Raw genomic sequence first — 17,789 nt, forward strand, 5'->3', positions numbered from 1 at the left:
TGGAGGAAAGTATTACATGCAAAAGTATTTGAGGCGCTTGGTGATCATTTATGTAAACCCTTGTCCGTTATGTCTTAAATGATCATAAAACGTTGAGAATGAAAATACATGTGTAACAGTATATTGGATCCATGTGGCGCTTAAAGTGGCAACAAATAATAATACTTCTGCCTCTTGAATGAAGGACTTTTGTAGTTTTAATAAGCAACAAAGCATTTTTAATTCTTACAGTGTAGACACAGTTTTATTTTACATTCAATTACATTCAATTTCTGTAGTATTGTTAGACTACTTTAGACTTTCATAAAGGTATTCAGGATTTTTTCCCCAAAAAAAGCACAGTTTTTACCCGGCATGTAAAAATCTTAAACTCCAGTGGAAAATTCATGATGTGTTGTCACGCAAGCCAATCAGCTAAGAGCTTATTGACACGTCTGGTTAAATCAGATTTTGTTTTTTTATAAAGTTTTTATTTGCGTGTGTAAACTAGAGCGAGTTATGGTGTGTCCACACTGTAAAAAGTTGTCACCAGTTTCAACTTAAGTTTTTAAGTTCAGCAGCTGCCTTAACATTTTAAGTTAAATCAACTTAAAAGTACAAGTCATTTTAACTAATTTATTGTCGTGAGTTGAAATGACTTGTAGTTTTAAGTTGATTTAACTTAAAATTTTAAAGCAGCTGCTGAACTTAAGTTTTTTAAGTTGAAACTGGTAAAATCATTTTACAGTGCACACCAAAAGCTCAATTAAATATTTGAGCAAGTAGATTACAAACAAAGTCAATGCGAAGACACCAATAGTTGCAAATTCATGCAGGGTGATGCGAATGACACAAATTGGGCACCGTGATTGCCACGAATGTGCGATATACACTTTAATAACGTTTTCCGCACAAGTAAAAAATTCCAACTCCAGCTGCACATTTGCATGATGTGTTGTCGCGCAAGGCAGTCAGCTAAGAGCTTGACACGTCTGGTTGAGTCAGAAATGTTTTATTTTTAGATTTTTTTTTTAATTATTATTATTTTTTATTTGCACATGTAAATTAGAGCGAGTACACCAAAAGCGTAATGTGCAATATACACTTTAATTGCATCTTCTGCTCAAGTTCAAAAATGTCAACTCCAATGGAAAATTCACATTGAGTTGTCACGCAAGCCAATCAGCAAAGAGCTTATTGACACATCCGATTAATCAGAAATGTTTTATTTTTAAAGTTTTTATTTACGTGTGTAAACTAGAGCGAGTAACGGTGTGTTCACACCAAAAGCTTATTTAATTACTTGAGCGAGTAGATTGCATTCAAAATCAATGCCAAGACACGAACAGATGCAGATTAGTACCGGATGATGCAAATCGGGTGACACGATATACACTTTACGCAAATTCAAAAATTTCAACTCCATTGGGAAATTCACGTCATGTGTTGTCACGCAAGCCATTCAAAAAAGAGTTATTGATTTTTAGAAATGTTTTTATTCGCAGAGTAAACTAGAGCAAGTTATGGTGTCTTGACACCAAAAAGATCATTTAATTATTCACGCGAGTAGATTACATAAAAAGTCAAAGCAAAGATGCAAATCGACACAAATGCGCAATATACGGTTCAATCGCATCTTCCACACAAGTTTAAAAAAATTTAACTCCAGCGGAAAATTAGCCAATCAGCGAAGAGATTGTGACACGTCCAGTTGTTCATAGCAATTTGCGTAATCTGTGTCTTTGCATTAACTTTTTATGTAACCTACTCACTTTTGGTGTGCACACACCATTAGACGCCATATTGAATTTAACACTAATAACAACGAGGCTGTTAGGGATAAACGGGCAGTCTTTATGTACGTCAGTCGCTAGTGCGTCTCTTGAGATTGGGGAGTGAGGTTTACCTGCACAGCACCTACCCCTAAACCTCACTCCAATCCGGGTCACGGCACCAATGCAACTGGTCTTTTATCTTCCTTGCATTGTGTTATGCATCAATAAAGCTTCTGATTCAAGAATTCTTCTCCCAGCCGTTTATTTACTGAGAAAACAGCGTAACAGAAAGTGAGTTGACAACTTCCAGCATATTCGACATTCCTCTTGCTGGCACACGCTGGCCTTACACACATGAACTGACTGATGTCAAATCGAACAAATTCAAAAACATAAAACATAGTTGACTTAATGCATTATTACCAAAATCACAATGAAACATGTACCTGAGAAAACAGCGTGACAGAAAGTGAGCTGACAACTTCAAGCTGGCACACTGAAATAAAACACACGTCTTTTACACTCTAATTTTCTTAATATTGCATATATGCTCGTGATACATCACACATTTTATAGACAATGAAAGACAGTATTACGGAGCTTCCAAGCACACAACTTACCGCTGGCCTTACACACATGAACAGACTGATGCAACATGGAATGCACACAGCCTAAACAACCAGCCAGCCAATATCTGTTAGACCTTTTTTTATCCAGTCATATTTCTGTGTGATTATTTTGCATTTTATTATTATTATTATTATTAGCAAGTGGAGAAACACTATTAATATAACTCTGTTACATTTACAACGGCAAAAGTCCTAGATTATCTAATTTTCACAGCTTTTGAAACAGTTTTATGGAGTTTTTGTCTACTTTCTAAAGATAAACAATCAGTATGCTGTTAAACAATAAGAAGCCTGCAATATCTTAAACGCGATGCGTCTCAGCCTCGTTTTCATTCATGTCAGGCGCTACCTCAATTAACAAATAAAAAAGTGACACTTTTGTCTCACAATTGTGACTTTTTTCTCGTAATTGCCTGTTTATATATCGTAATAGCGAGGAAAAAAAGTCAGAAAGTCGTGTATTTGTCATTGTTTAAATTCCTCGCCGACGCAGAGACGTTCTAACTTCTATACAAACCCTGCCAGGATTTTACTCAACAACCTCTAATTCTTACACAGAAGAAAAGCAGGGGGAACATTAAATTCCTGCTCCTCCTCTGGTACAGTAGTAGGCTGGTCTCAGATCAGCGCGGGTCGTTACCATAGCGCTGCCTGACTCAGTTCGGGCTCACATAGGTGGGCGTTCAATAGCTCCACTTTCGGAATCACGGCAATGAACAACAATGAATGCGGTTTCTTACGTCGCCGAGCACCTTTAAGGGATGACGCGCTTACGGTGACCTTTGCGCGACGGTACAAGAAGACCGCGGACGCCAAACACGGAGCTTCACCTGCGCGTCCGATGCGTAAAAGCGCGCAATGACAACAAACCTCGCACACTGCGGTCCCGCCGCGCTTAATCTGAATCTGGGAATTGGGATTAGGAGGTCGTTGGGTGAAGCGAATCGCCCTCCTTTGTTCGTGAGGATGAGGGTCTGACGTGTTCCCGGGGGATTTTCAGTCGCGTTTCAATCGCTGGAAACACACACACACACACACAGACTCTCAATGCTGCTATGACTTCCTGCATCCGTCCATACTGTGATCTGATTGCTCTTCGCATGCTGCTGCTGCTCATCTCGATGCTGCTCGTACTCGTGAGGTCCGATTCGGGTGAGTTCGGCTGTCGATCGTAACCCTTTCACAGTGCGCTTCATTGTTTTGACCATGTCATGCTGTAGCCCGATGCGTCCTAACATCGCGAACTCATGGGAATGAATGGAAATGACTGTTTACACACGGGGCAAGTTGTCACGTGATTTATACCTCAATAAAAAAAAATAAAAAAAACTCTCCACAGAGGTTTTGTATGTTGGTTTCAAAGAGTACATATCCCATTATAATTTTGGGCATTTTGGTGACAAGTGAACACTTGAAACCGCACTAGAAGGGTTTACATTAAAGTATGTACTGAAGTTAGGTTTTAACTGGAAGTTTGTCTCAAACAGTCATTTTTCAGAAATGTGAATTTTTAAAAAATGCATTTGATGATGAAAGTTTTTCCATTTATACTTGTTTTGAAAAGCATTTAATAGCCTGTATTATGCCATATTTAGTTTTTATTTAGATTTCAAACAAGGTATTTTACTTAAATCACTGTCAGAAACCGTCAGTTTCTAATTGTGACAACTTGCCCCATACTGTATGGAGGCACAACTGGCGCTCACTGCTAAAGAAAAAGCAAACGATTAAAACAAGCCTGTTAGTTTAAATGGGTCTCACAATCTGGCCAAGTTGGATTTAACTGGTTAATCAGCTGGTTTCCCAGCCTGACCAGCTAAAGAAGTGGTCAAAACCCCTCTGAAACCAGCTGGCATCAGACCAGGCTGAAAGACCAGCTTAAACCAGCCCAAAAACAGTCATTTTTCATAAATGTCTCTTATCGAAATAATGGCTTTGATATCGTTGTCTCAATTTGACTTATTCTGTTTCCCATACTGAAAAGCATTTAGTAGCTTATAATAGATTTTAAATACATATATGTGACCCTGGACCACAAAACCAGTCATAAGGGTCAGTATTTCAAAACTGAGGTTTATACATCATATGAAAGCTGAATAAATCCACTGATGTATGGTTTGTTAGGATATGCCAACACCTGGCCAAGACACAACTATTTGAAAATCTGGAATCTCAAGTATTGAGAAAATCGCCTTTAAAGTTGTCCAAATGAAGTTCTTAGAAATGCATGTTACTAATAAAAAATTAAGTTTTGCTATATTTCGAAATTTACAAAGTATCTTCACGGAACATGACCTTTACTTAATATCAAATTAACATCAAATTGGTCCAGGGTCACATTTATGCTGTATTATAGGTATTTAATAGCCTATAATACAATTTAAATACAGATATTTTGTGAATGATGCCATTTTTTATTTAGACAGTATTTAGTAGTTTTATTGTGACAACTTGCCCCACACTGTATAGTAGCATAACAGTCTCTCCCTGCTGGTTTAAATGGGTCTTCCAGTCTTGCCAAGCTGGATTTAGTTTGTCAATCAGGTTGTTCCCCACCCTGACCAGCTAAGCAAGTGGTCAAACCCCCTATAAAACCAGCCTGCTAAACCAACTGGAACCAGACCAGCTAAAACCAGCCATAAAATAATTTTTCTTAAACATCCAAGTTATTTACGAATTTCTCTTAAACAATGGCTTTGATATTGTTGTCAGTTTTCCCATTCAGGGTGTTGTGACAACTTGCCCCAAACTGTTTTCATGCTTAAAAAAAAAAAAAAAAAATCTTAAAAGAGCTTATAATGTTTTAAAATGGACAGCTGATTGATCAGCTGGTTTCCCAATCTGGCCAACTAAAACATTGGTCAAAACCCCTCTAAAACCAGCCTGCTAAACCAGCTGGAACTGAGCCAGACTGGAAAGCCAGCTAACCATCTTTTTCTGGTTTTAGCATTTTTTTCCGCAGGGCATAAAGTAAAGTCATGTCTTTCCATTTTATCCAGATATTTATTTTCACTTCTCACAGTTAATATTCTGATTGACGTGGACAATCAGTGTCATGATTTGTTCATCTTCCTAGGCAGTTTCTTTCCAAACAGTGCGCTGTTCTGTCCTGACGGGGTCTGTGTTGAACACAAAGGCCCGCTGAAGATTCGACCGCTCGCTCATTCATGTGTAAATGTCTCTGTCTCTGTGTTCAGGGGATAACCGATGCTTGTCGTCCCTCATCTCCACATGTGAAGACTGTCTCAGAAGTGGCCCTGAATGTGCGTGGTGCTCTCAGGAGGTAATGTGTGTGTGTGTGTGAGAGAGAGAGAGAGAGAGAGAGAGAGAGAGAGAGAGAGAGAGTTGCTATTGTTGTGTCTCGGCACACTGTTTGGGGTTTAAGTGTGTGAAGTGCTCGTGTTTAGTGATAAAGCACCAGTTCCTAATCCCCAAAATGCGCTGGAGATCGTGGGAACCCATAAAATAAAAATGCAGAAACATCTTTGTACCTCATTTACCACTTAAAGGTAAAATGTTCTTAATGATAAAGTGTTTACATACAATGTTATTGCATTTTGAAATGGACAGTTTTGTAAGTTTTTTTCAGAGTGTAGTAAAGACAAATTTCACATGAAATCTATGTAGTATCTAAGTTGTTTCTCATAGAAACCAATGAGGGTTAACTATTAATGACTAATTTTGGACTATTTTTATTTCTCAAACATCTGAGACCAAGGTAAAGTTTAAACTGCATTTAGTCTTTTGAAGTATGAATAAACAAATTAAAATTGTTAGCAATTGCAACTGTTAGTTTAACCCAGTGTTGTTAAAAAAATTAAATTAAATTAAATATAAATATCAGATAAAAAAACAAAAAAATAAAAAAATAGAAAACTAACTGAAATAAATTAGGTACTAAAGTTACTAAAAGTGATATTAAAGCTATATAAAAACATTTATTTAAAAAAGAAGCCCTTTAGAATATTACTGAAGCTTAAACTAAAATTAAAATAAAAACAGAAAATATAGAAATAAGCTAGTTCAAAATATTAATTAATACTGTGATAGTATATAAATGATACAACCAAAATTCAAATGAACTAAAGCAAAATAGAAATATTAAAAAGACAAAAATAACTAAAACTGAAAAGATCAAATTAAAAACTAATTGAAAATATTAATAAATACTACACTAGTATGTATAAAAATACTAAAATAAGACTGGTTTGACTGGGGCAAGTAAACTAAATTTAAGCTAAATAGAAATAAAAATTATAAGGTCGCATAAAATTAATAAAACTAAATTAAAATTAAAACTGAAAAGATCAATCAATTATATAATAATATATTAATAATAATAATAATAATATTTAATTTTTCACATAATAAATCAAAAGTCAGTCCTTTCAATAACGAGTAAATCAAAAACTTAAACACTTGTCCATTAAAGTACGGTTGTGGTTTGGTCAGGCCTTAGTCAGTCAGTTTATAGAGTTTTAACTTTTTCCATCAGTGACGTGTTTGTTTTTTTGGGACGAACAATTCATTTAAATGCTTTCTTTGTAAAGAAAGTCATGCGTATTGTTGGGATTGTGGTTAAGAAAATAAGTTCATTAACTGGCCGCGGTGCTCGGCACCAGTCAGACTAATCCCTGACCGACATCTCAGCAACAATCTTTCAGCTAAAGAGCTTTTGCATGCTCTGTGTACTTTAAATAATGCCACCCTACACAACAGCCGCCTTGTTTCTTGACAAAACAGGATTTGTGGTGACCCTTGACCCGTTTGATGGTTTGTTTACCCTGACAGAGGTTTCTGGATGGGGCTCATGTAAGTCAGCGATGCGGATCTGTGACTGACCTACGAGTGCGGGGCTGTGAAGAGGCTTTCATCGAGAACCCCAATGTGAAGGTGGAAGTAAATGCCACTGTCGGCAGCTCACAGGTGTCACCGAGAGAGATTAACATTCACCTACGACCAGGTAACATCTGACCACAAGAAATCATTAAACTCATGTGGAAATGCTCTAGCACCTCCCTAGAACATCATAGCAACACCTTAGCAACCCATTACACCTTAGAAACAACAGCACAAAACACTTTAGAAGCCAAAAAACAATGTTCCAAAACCTTAGCAACCTCATAGAAACACCATGGCAACCGCCAAGAACACCCTAGCAAAACCTTAGAATAATATGTCAACATAAATGCAAAAATACCTTGACTACCTCATAAAAATGCAATGGCAACCACCACGAACACCCTAGCAACTCCTTAGGAGCATAACAACCTTAGAATAATGTGTCAACATAAATCCAAAACACCTTGACAACCTCATAGCAATGTCATGGCAACCACCAAGAACATCCTAGCAACACCTTAGCAACCTATAACATCTTAGAAACAACAACAACCCAAAACACTGTAGAAGACAAATAACGATGCTATAACATAAATGCAGAACACCTTAGCAACACCATGGTAACCGCCAAGAACACCTTAAAAACACAACCTAAAACACCTTTGAGACCTCATTACAATGTTCCAACATAAATGACCTTGACCACCTCATAAAAATGCCATGGCAGCTGCCAGGAATATCCTAGCAACATTGTAGCAACCTCATAGAAATTCCAGGGCAACAAGTAACACCCTATCAATGCTTTAGCAACCCAATTCACCTTAGAAACCACATAACAACTGAGCAAAGTCATAGAAGTGCCATTGCACCACGAAGAACACCCTTAAAAAAAGCAGCCCAATACAACTTAGAAACCACATGACATGTCAACATAACCTCATAGCAATGCCATGGCAACAAGCAAGAACACCCTAGCAATGCCTTAGCAACCTAAAACGCCTTAAAACAGCCCAGCCTCAGAAACATCAACAATAACTCACATAAACACTTTAGAAATCACTTAATGAAGAACAACTTCATAGAACCACCAAGAACACCCTAGCATCACCTTAGCAACCCATTTCATCTTAGAAACCACATAACAACTTGGCAATGTCATAGAAACACCATGGCACCACCAAGAACACCCTTGAAAAGCAACCCAGTACACCTTAGAAACCACATGACATGTCAACAAAACCTGATAGTAATGCCATTGCAAGAACCAACCTAGCAATGATTTAGCAACCCATTTCACCTTAAAAACCACTTGCTGTAACAACGTAGCAATGCCATAGAAATGCCATGGCACCACCAAGAACACCCTTGAAAAGCAACCCAATACACTTAAGAAACCACATGATGTCAACATATCCTCATGGTAGTCACCTTTATTTATATAGTGCTTTTAACAATACAGATAGTAATGCCATGGCAATCACCAAGAATACCTTAGTGACACCTTGGCAACCCATAACACTGTAGAAACATCAATAACAGCAATAACGCACTTTAGAAACCACATAACAAAACATGTAAGCAACCTAAAACACCTTAAAAACAAACCAGCCTCAGAAACATCAACAATAACTCGAAACACTTTAGAAACTACATAACGTGTCAACATAAATGCAGAACACTTTAGCAACACCTTGGTAACCACCAAAAATACCTTAGAAACCACATAACAACTTAGAAATCTCATGAAAATGCCATGGCAACCACCAAGAAAACCCTTGAAAAGCAACCCAATACACCCTAGAATCCATGTAACTGCATGTCAACATAAATACAGAACACCTTAGCGAAACTTTGGAAACCACCAAGAACACCTTAGAAACCACATAACAACTTAGAAATCTCATGAAAATGCCAATGTAACCACCAAGAACACCCTTGAAAAGCAACCCAATACACCCTAGAATCCATGTAACTGCATGTCAACATAAATACAGAACACCTTAGCGAAACTTTGGAAACCACCAAGAACACCTTAGAAACCACATAACAACTTAGAAATCTCATGATAATGCCAAGGCAACCACCAAGAACACCCTTGAAAAGCAACCCAGTACACCTTAGAATCCATGTAACTGCATGTCAACATAAATACAGAACACCTTAGCGACACCTTGGTAACCACCAAGAACACCTTAGAAACCACATAACAACTTAGAAATCTCATGAAAATGCCAAGGGAACCACCAAAAACAACCTTGAAACGTAACCCAATACACCCTAGAATCCTTGTAACTGCATGTCAACATAAATGCAGAACACCTTAGCGAAACTTTGGAAACCACCAAGAACACCTTAGAAACCACATAACAACTTAGAAATCTCATGAAAATGCCAATTTAACCACCAAGAACACCCTTGAAAAGCAACCCAATACACCCTAGAATCCATGTAACTGCATGTCAACATAAATACAGAACACCTTAGCGAAACTTTGGAAACCACCAAGAACACCTTAGAAACCACATAACAACTTAGAAATCTCATGAAAATGCCAAGGCAACCACCAAGAACACCCTTGAAAAGCAACCCAGTACACCTTAGAATCCATGTAACTGCATGTCAACATAAAAACAGAACACCTTAGCGACACCTTGGTAACCACCAAAAATACCTTAGAAACAACATAACAACTTAGAAATCTCATGAAAATGCCAAGGCAACCACCAAGAACACCCTTGAAAAGCAACCCAGTACACCTTAGAATCCATGTAACTGCATGTCAACATAAATACAGAACACCTTAGCGACACCTTGGTAACCACCAAAAACACCTTAGAAACCACATAACAACTTAGAAATCTCATGAAAATGCCAAGGCAACCACCAAGAACACCCTTGAAAAGCAACCCAGTACACCTTAGAATCCATGTAACTGCATGTCAACATAAATACAGAACACCTTAGCGACACCTTGGTAACCACCAAAAACACCTTAGAAACCACATAACAACTTAGAAATCCCATGAAAATGCCAATTTAACCACCAAAAACACCCTTGAAAAGCAACCCAATACACCCTAGAATCCATGTAACTGCATGTCAACATAAATACAGAACACCTTAGTGAAACTTTGGAAACCACCAAGAACACCTTAGAAACCACATAACAACTTAGAAATCCAATGAAAATGCCAAGGCAACCACCAAGAACACCCTTGAAAAGCAACCCAGTACACCTTAGAATCCATGTAACTGCTTGTCAACATAAAAACAGAACACCTTAGCGACACCTTGGTAACCACCAAAAATACCTTAGAAACAACATAACAACTTAGAAATCTCATGAAAATGCCATGGCAACCACCAAGAAAACCCTTGAAAAGCAACCCAGTACACCTTAGAATCCATGTAACTGCTTGTCAACATAAAAACAGAACACCTTAGCGACACCTTGGTAACCACCAAAAATACCTTAGAAACAACATAACAACTTAGAAATCTCATGAAAATGCCATGGCAACCACCAAGAAAACCCTTGAAAAGCAACCCAATACACCCTAGAATCCATGTAACTGCATGTCAACATAAATACAGAACACCTTAGCGACACCTTGGTAACCACCAAGAACACCTTAGAAACCACATAACAACTTAGAAATCTCATGAAAATGCCAATGTAACCACCAAGAACACCCTTGAAAAGCAACCCAATACACCCTAGATTCCATGTAGCTGCATGTCAACATAAATGCAGAAAACCTTAACGACACCTTGGTAACCGCTAAGAACACCCTAGCAACACAACCTAAAACACCTTAGTAAGTACAAAACATGTCATGTTAACATAAATGCAGAACACCATAGTTCCGCCATAGCAACCAGCAAGAACTTTGTCAATAAATGTCAGATTCTAAATCTAGTGTTGTGATGATGTCACTTCCTGTGTTAGGCGGCGAGGCGACGTTCGTGGTTGAGGTGCAGCAGCTGGAGCGCTATCCTGTGGATCTGTACTATCTAGTGGACGTGTCGGCCTCCATGCAGGATAATCTGGACCGGCTAAAGACGGCGGGTCTGGCTCTGTCTCATCAGATGAAGGAACACTCCAGTGACTTCAGAGTGGGCTTCGGCTCGTTTGTGGATAAACCGCTGTCTCCCTACATCGATGTGCATCCCTCTAAACTCCAGAACCCCTGCAGGTGAATAATAATTCAGAGAAACCAGCATCAAAACATCAACAAAAACAAAACAAAAACAAAGAACACAAATAGGTCAGACTTTAAATAACACAGGATTACATCATATAAAACAGATAAGGGGAAAAGAAAAAAAAATGTCTAGAGAGTTATACAACTACAACATTCCTTGTAATACAATAGGACGAAGATGAGGTTCCAAATAGTCAAAAATTATAATAATTTAAACTTAATTATATTATTTAATTATTTAAATGCAATTAAATTAATCATTAATCAGTTTGTTATTATTTAATAATTGAATCCTTCAAATATTTAATTTTTAAATAATTATTACTAAATAGTGCAATTAAATTAATCATTTATCACTTTATTATTATTTAATCCTTTAAGTATTATAACAATATTTAAATACTTATTAATAAATGCGCAATTAAATTAATAGTTAGTTTATTATTATTAAATAATTTAATCTTTTAAGTATTTTAAAATATATTTGTAAGAATTATTAATAAATAGTGCAATTAAATTAATAATTTATCACTTTATTATTTAATAATTTAATCCTTTAAGTATTATAACAATATTTAAATAATTATTAATAAATGTGCAATTAAATTAATAGTTAGTTTATTATTATTAAATAATTTAATCTTTTAAGTATTTTAAAATATATTTGTAAGAATTATTACTAAATAGTGCAATTAAATTAATAATTTATCACTTTATTATTTAATAATTTAATCCTTTAAGTATTATAACAATATTTAAATAATTATTAATAAATGTGCAATTAAATTAATAATTTATCACTTTATTATTTTATAATCTAATCCTTTAAGTATTATAACAATATTTAAATACTTATTAATAAATGTGCAATTAAATTAATAGTTAGTTTATTATTATTAAATAATTTAATCTTTTAAGTATTTTAAAATATATTTGTAAGAATTATTAATAAATAGTGCAATTAAATTAATCATTAATCACTTTATTATTTAATAATTTAATCCTTTAAGTATTATAACAATATTTAAATAATTATTAATAAATGCACAATTACATTAATAATTAGTTTATTATTATTGTTATTTAATAATTAAATCTGTTAAGTATTTAAAAACAGTTGTTAATAATTATTAATAAATAGTGCAATTAAATTAATAATTAGTCAGTTTATTATTATTTAATCATTTAATATTTTAAGTATTTAACAATATTTTTTAATAATTATTATTAATAAATAGTGTAATTAAATTAATAATTTATCATTTTATTATTAAATAGCTTAATATTTAAAGTATTTAAACAATTATTTATTTTAATAATCATTATTAGATTTATAATTAAAAATAATAATTCAAGTCAAATATTTAACAAACTATTACAATAATTTCACAGCTCTATACTCTTAATGTGTGACTCGTATGCTTGTACTTTTTATTTGGAAAGGGATTTTAGGAGAAACATGTGAGCTGATACTCGAGTTCTTCTGTAAATGTTTTTATTACTGTGTATCGCTGTGCACTTAATGCCTCAGAACTGAGATTGGCAGAGAATCACACAGCTCACTTTTTCTTTTTTTGTTGATAAAAAAAGATTATTTTGTCTACATTGTCCAGATTCTATCTCTTGTGAAACCTTTTGTTGCCTTTTTATAAAGGACATCGTTTTTTTATTATCTTTTTCCACCCCCCTGGAAGCTCTTGACCCTAAAAACAATGCACCAAAGTGACTATGCAAATGGAAAAACCCCAAATGTTTAAATGATATATTTAATATTTATTTTTTATATAAACTGAGCAAAATGTGCATGCTTGTGACAGTTGAGTATTTGTTTGTCTCAAATGTCTTGCTTAAAATTCTTTAGAAAATACATGAACAGACAAATTTGTTAAGAAATTGATTAGATGTTTGCGCTCAGTTGATCACAGTGTTATTTCAGTGTTATTTATATACTATTATAGTATTAATTATTTATTAAAAAATTGGCTTTTTTTCTTATATTTTCATTTTTCATACAATTTTTCTTAGTTTTTATTTTTATTTTTTAATATTTCCATAATGTCTATATACTTCTATATTTTTGTAGTTAATAATAATTGCTAAAAAAACTAAAATAATTACTAAAACAAAATAAGTAAATAATATTAATAAATACTAAAAATAGAAATACTAATATTATTGTCTAATATTAGCTTTTTGCTTTTGTGATATTTTTTTCTTAGTTTTTATTATTTAATAATTACTATTATACTAATTAAATAATTTTATTATTACTGTAATTTATTTATTATTATTTAATAATTAACTATACGTTATATTATCATGTATTATAATTTTTATTATTTATTTAATAATATTTTATACAATAATAATAATACAATTACTTAAACAAAATAATAAATAAATTAAAAAATAAATACTGAAAGTAATTAAATAATGTAAATACAAATAAAAAATATTACTCATATTTACTACTACTAATTGCTAAAAGCATAAAACAAAATTACAGTAAAAAGTAAATAATACAAGTAATAAAAACTATTATTATTATTTTTAGCATTTATTGTTTATTAGTCATTTGTTTTAGTAACTTAGATATTATTTTGTTTTGTAATTTTATTTCTTAGATTTATTATTATTTAATCATTTAATAATTTATTTATACATTTAAAAAAAAAATATATATATATATATAATAAATGTTATATTATATATTATAATTATTATTAATATTTAATAATAATAAAACAAATAATGATTAAATAAAGATAAATACTAACAATAATATAATAATAAAATAATAATATAGATAAATACGAAAAATGGTTTTACTAATATTATTTACTACTAATAATAATTGCTAAAAATACAAAAAAACTAAATTACTAAAATAAAAATAAGTAAATAATACAAATACTAATATTATAATAATATAATATAATAATTTTTGGTATATATTTTTTCATTTCAGTAATTTGTTTTAGTAACTTTATTATTATTATTATTATTATTATTATTATTATTATTAAGTTTTTTTGTTTTGTTTTTGTAATTTTATTGTAATAATTTATTCCTTTATTATTTTACATTTTATTATAAATGTTTTATCATGTATTATAATTATTAGTTATTCATTCAATAATATTTTTAACTCTTTAAAATAAATATTACTAATATTATTTACTACTAATAATAATTGCTTAAAATACTAAAAATTACCAAAAATAAAAAAGTAAATAATCACAAAATACTAAAAATAAAAAATACTAATATTATTTACTAATTTTAAGCATTTATATTGTATTTTAGTAATATTTTTAGTAACTTTAGTACTTATTATTATTATTATTATTATTATTATTATTATTAAAGTTATTGTTTTCTGTTATTTTTTACTTATTTTTATTATTTAATAATTCTTATTATTTATTAATTTTGTAGTATTTTTTAATAATAATAATAATAATAATAATAATAATACAATTACTGAAAAAAATAAAGACAAATAAAAATAAATACTTAAAGTAATTCAAAGATAATTTATATAAATAAGTATAATAATAAATATTATTATTATTATTAAAGTTTTTGCTTTCTGTCATTTTGCATTTGTTTTTATTTAATTATTATTTTATTAATATTTAATAATAATAAAAACACAATTACTAAAACTAAATAATGACATAAAATAATTACAAAAATAATTCAATGATAATATATATAAATACAAAAATAAATATTACTGATATTATTATTTACCACTTTTTTTGTATTTTAATACTTTTTATTTTAGCTTTTTATTTTTCATTTCATTTTTAGTTTTTATATACTTCAGCTTCTTTGATTTCAGAGAGTTCTCAAGTTTTTTTAAGTTGAATTTTTTTTATCTAATATTTATGTTTTATTACATTTCAACTACCAAAAATTATTTTAGCAAACAATAACAAAACTGGCGACCTCTTCTGAAACTCTAGAGCAGATTCACGTGAGAACACATCACAGAGTAAAAGCAGTAGACAAAAAACATCTTTCTCTCCGTTCAGCAGAAACAGTCGAGATATTAAAGCGATCCGAAGTGTGATTTGTCTTCCCTCTGGGAAGCTCTGAGTTTTCTGTGAGTCCCAGGAGGGTAAAGAGCTCACGGGTATCCCGGCTGTGTTCGGCGCTGATCTCATTGTGACTGGTGTGGGAATCTGCAGAGGATGACGTGCTGTAAATCTCTCTCTGTTTCTCTGTCTGTCAGTGATTATGAGGTGCAGTGCAGACCCGCTCACGGCTTCATCCACGTCCTCCCCGTCACACAGAACATGACTGAGTTCACACGAGTCATTCAGGAGCAGAGGATCTCTGGGAACATGGACACGCCGGAGGGAGGCTTTGACGCCATGCTGCAGGTCGCCGTCTGCCAGGTAAACACCTGAGTTTATGAACATATGAGCAAAAAATCACCTTTGTAGTTCAGCTCTACAACCCCTGGCAAAAATGATGGAATCACCACACTTAGATTAGATTAGATTCAACTTTATTGTCATTACACATGTACAAGTACAAGGCAACGAAATGCAGTTTAGGTCTAACCAGTGCCATAGAGAAACAGAGTTGCGACACTCCTATAGGCTTCCATAGGAACTGAGGAATGCGGAAGTAAAGCGTGTGATGGAGCGGCCAATAGTTCCAAACAACCAATAGCTCCTCCATTGAAGTCCATTCATTTCAGCGTTTCTCAAGCACAGTCGCCGGTAAATTGAAGAAATTACTGCATTTTTTTACATTTTCACGCATCAGTTGACCTCTCGGAAAACTGACCAGTAGTGGTATCTTATGAAGCGTGTTATAGTTAATGTTTATAGTTAAAAATAAACAGTTATACTGTAAATGCAGTTAGATAACGTGAGAAACACCGTGATAACGACCATAACCAGATACTAGTTGTCATATTTTTACGTTTTTAGTCTTTCTGCAATCTTCCTCTCTCTGTAGGAGGTTGAATGAGTTTCAGTAAAGACTGCGTTCAAGAAATACGATAAAAATGTATGCTGAATGCAATTCGTTGCCTTGTGCTTTTTTAAACACTATTTTCATCTTTTCTATTATTTTAAATGCCATTTTTGCTTGCCTTTTATAATATTCAGTTATGTTGTATATTTGAAAATCATAAAATAGCACGAGTAAATTACTTTTTTTATTAAACATTAAATCGTTTAATCGAAACATATAAAAAAACGAGTGTTTGATCGTGTCCAAATACACATTCAAATGTATTTAACCTTAAATATTACACTAAAGGTAATATAAATACTATATGTGACCCTGGACCACAAAACCAGTCTTAAGTCGCTGGGGTATATTTGTAGCAATAGCCAAAAATACATTGCATGGGTCAAAATTTTAGATTTTTCTTTTATGTCAAAAATCATTAGGAAATCAAGTAAAGATCATGTTACATTAAGATTTTTTGTAAAATTCCTACTGTAAACCTATCAAAATGTAATTTTTTATTAGTAATATGCATTGTTAATAACTTAATTTGGACAACTTTAAAGGTGATTTTCTCAGTATTTTGATTTTTTTGCAGCCTTAGATTCCAGATTTTCAAATAGATGTATCTCGACCAAATATTGTCCTATCCTAACAAACCATATATCAATAGAAAGCTTATTTATTGTATATATCTCAGTTTTGTCAAATTTAACCTTATGACTGGTTTTGTGGTCCAGGGTCACATATTAGAAAATGTTCTAAATGTAAAAATCTTTTAAATGGTCAGGATCAATATTGCACATATTATTTAGTACAAAAAAAAAAAAAAAACTCCTCGAAATATTAACTAAATAGAACTGAACTATATATTACAATTATTTAATTGAATAAAAGTTACACTTGTTGGTGTTTGGTCACATTTGACTGTCAAAGTGTATGAGAACATATTAATTGTGTCTCTTTATCACTCGCCAGAATAAATGCGATTGTGTTGTGAACCGTGTTCAGAGAAGTTATCAATACACAATCAATGTGTCAATAATTACTCGAAATTGCTGCAAATATAGTAAAACTGCTGTCTGTCCTACTTAAACCCATTCAAACACTATTGAGAACTATTGAGAGCTCCATGAACCACGTGACCGCGCGGCGGCGAGATCAAAGCGTGTCACAACTCTCTTTCTCTATGGCTCTGGGTCTAACCAGGAGTGCAATAAGCAGCAAGTGCAGGATAAAGGTATAATTTATAAGTTATAAGTGCATTTATAGGAGATATGTACAGGGGGAAGCTATGGATATTTACAGATGAAGTACTGTCAGCATAATTTACAGATGATAATTAACTACAATTAGAATGTATAAATAGATGAACACAATATACA

At 32.8% G+C, this 17,789-nt stretch overlaps 1 protein-coding gene across 1 annotated transcript in view; it reads left to right on the forward strand.

The window, feature by feature from the left end:
* The first annotated feature begins 3,007 nt into the window (after positions 1–3,007).
* LOC141289415 (integrin beta-8-like) overlaps positions 3,008–17,789 on the forward strand; it is a 39,287-nt gene continuing 24,505 nt past the window's right edge. Inside the window, exons 1-5 of the mRNA XM_073821513.1 lie at positions 3,008–3,535; positions 5,581–5,666; positions 7,175–7,346; positions 11,175–11,421; positions 15,671–15,836. Coding sequence (XP_073677614.1) covers positions 3,439–3,535; positions 5,581–5,666; positions 7,175–7,346; positions 11,175–11,421; positions 15,671–15,836 — 768 coding nt within the window. The 5' untranslated portion in view covers positions 3,008–3,438. The remainder of the gene's footprint in view (positions 3,536–5,580; positions 5,667–7,174; positions 7,347–11,174; positions 11,422–15,670; positions 15,837–17,789) is intronic.

Source organism: Garra rufa, chromosome 17 (assembly GCF_049309525.1).
Source record: "Garra rufa chromosome 17, GarRuf1.0, whole genome shotgun sequence".
In the NCBI taxonomy this organism is placed as follows: Eukaryota; Metazoa; Chordata; class Actinopteri; order Cypriniformes; family Cyprinidae; genus Garra; species Garra rufa.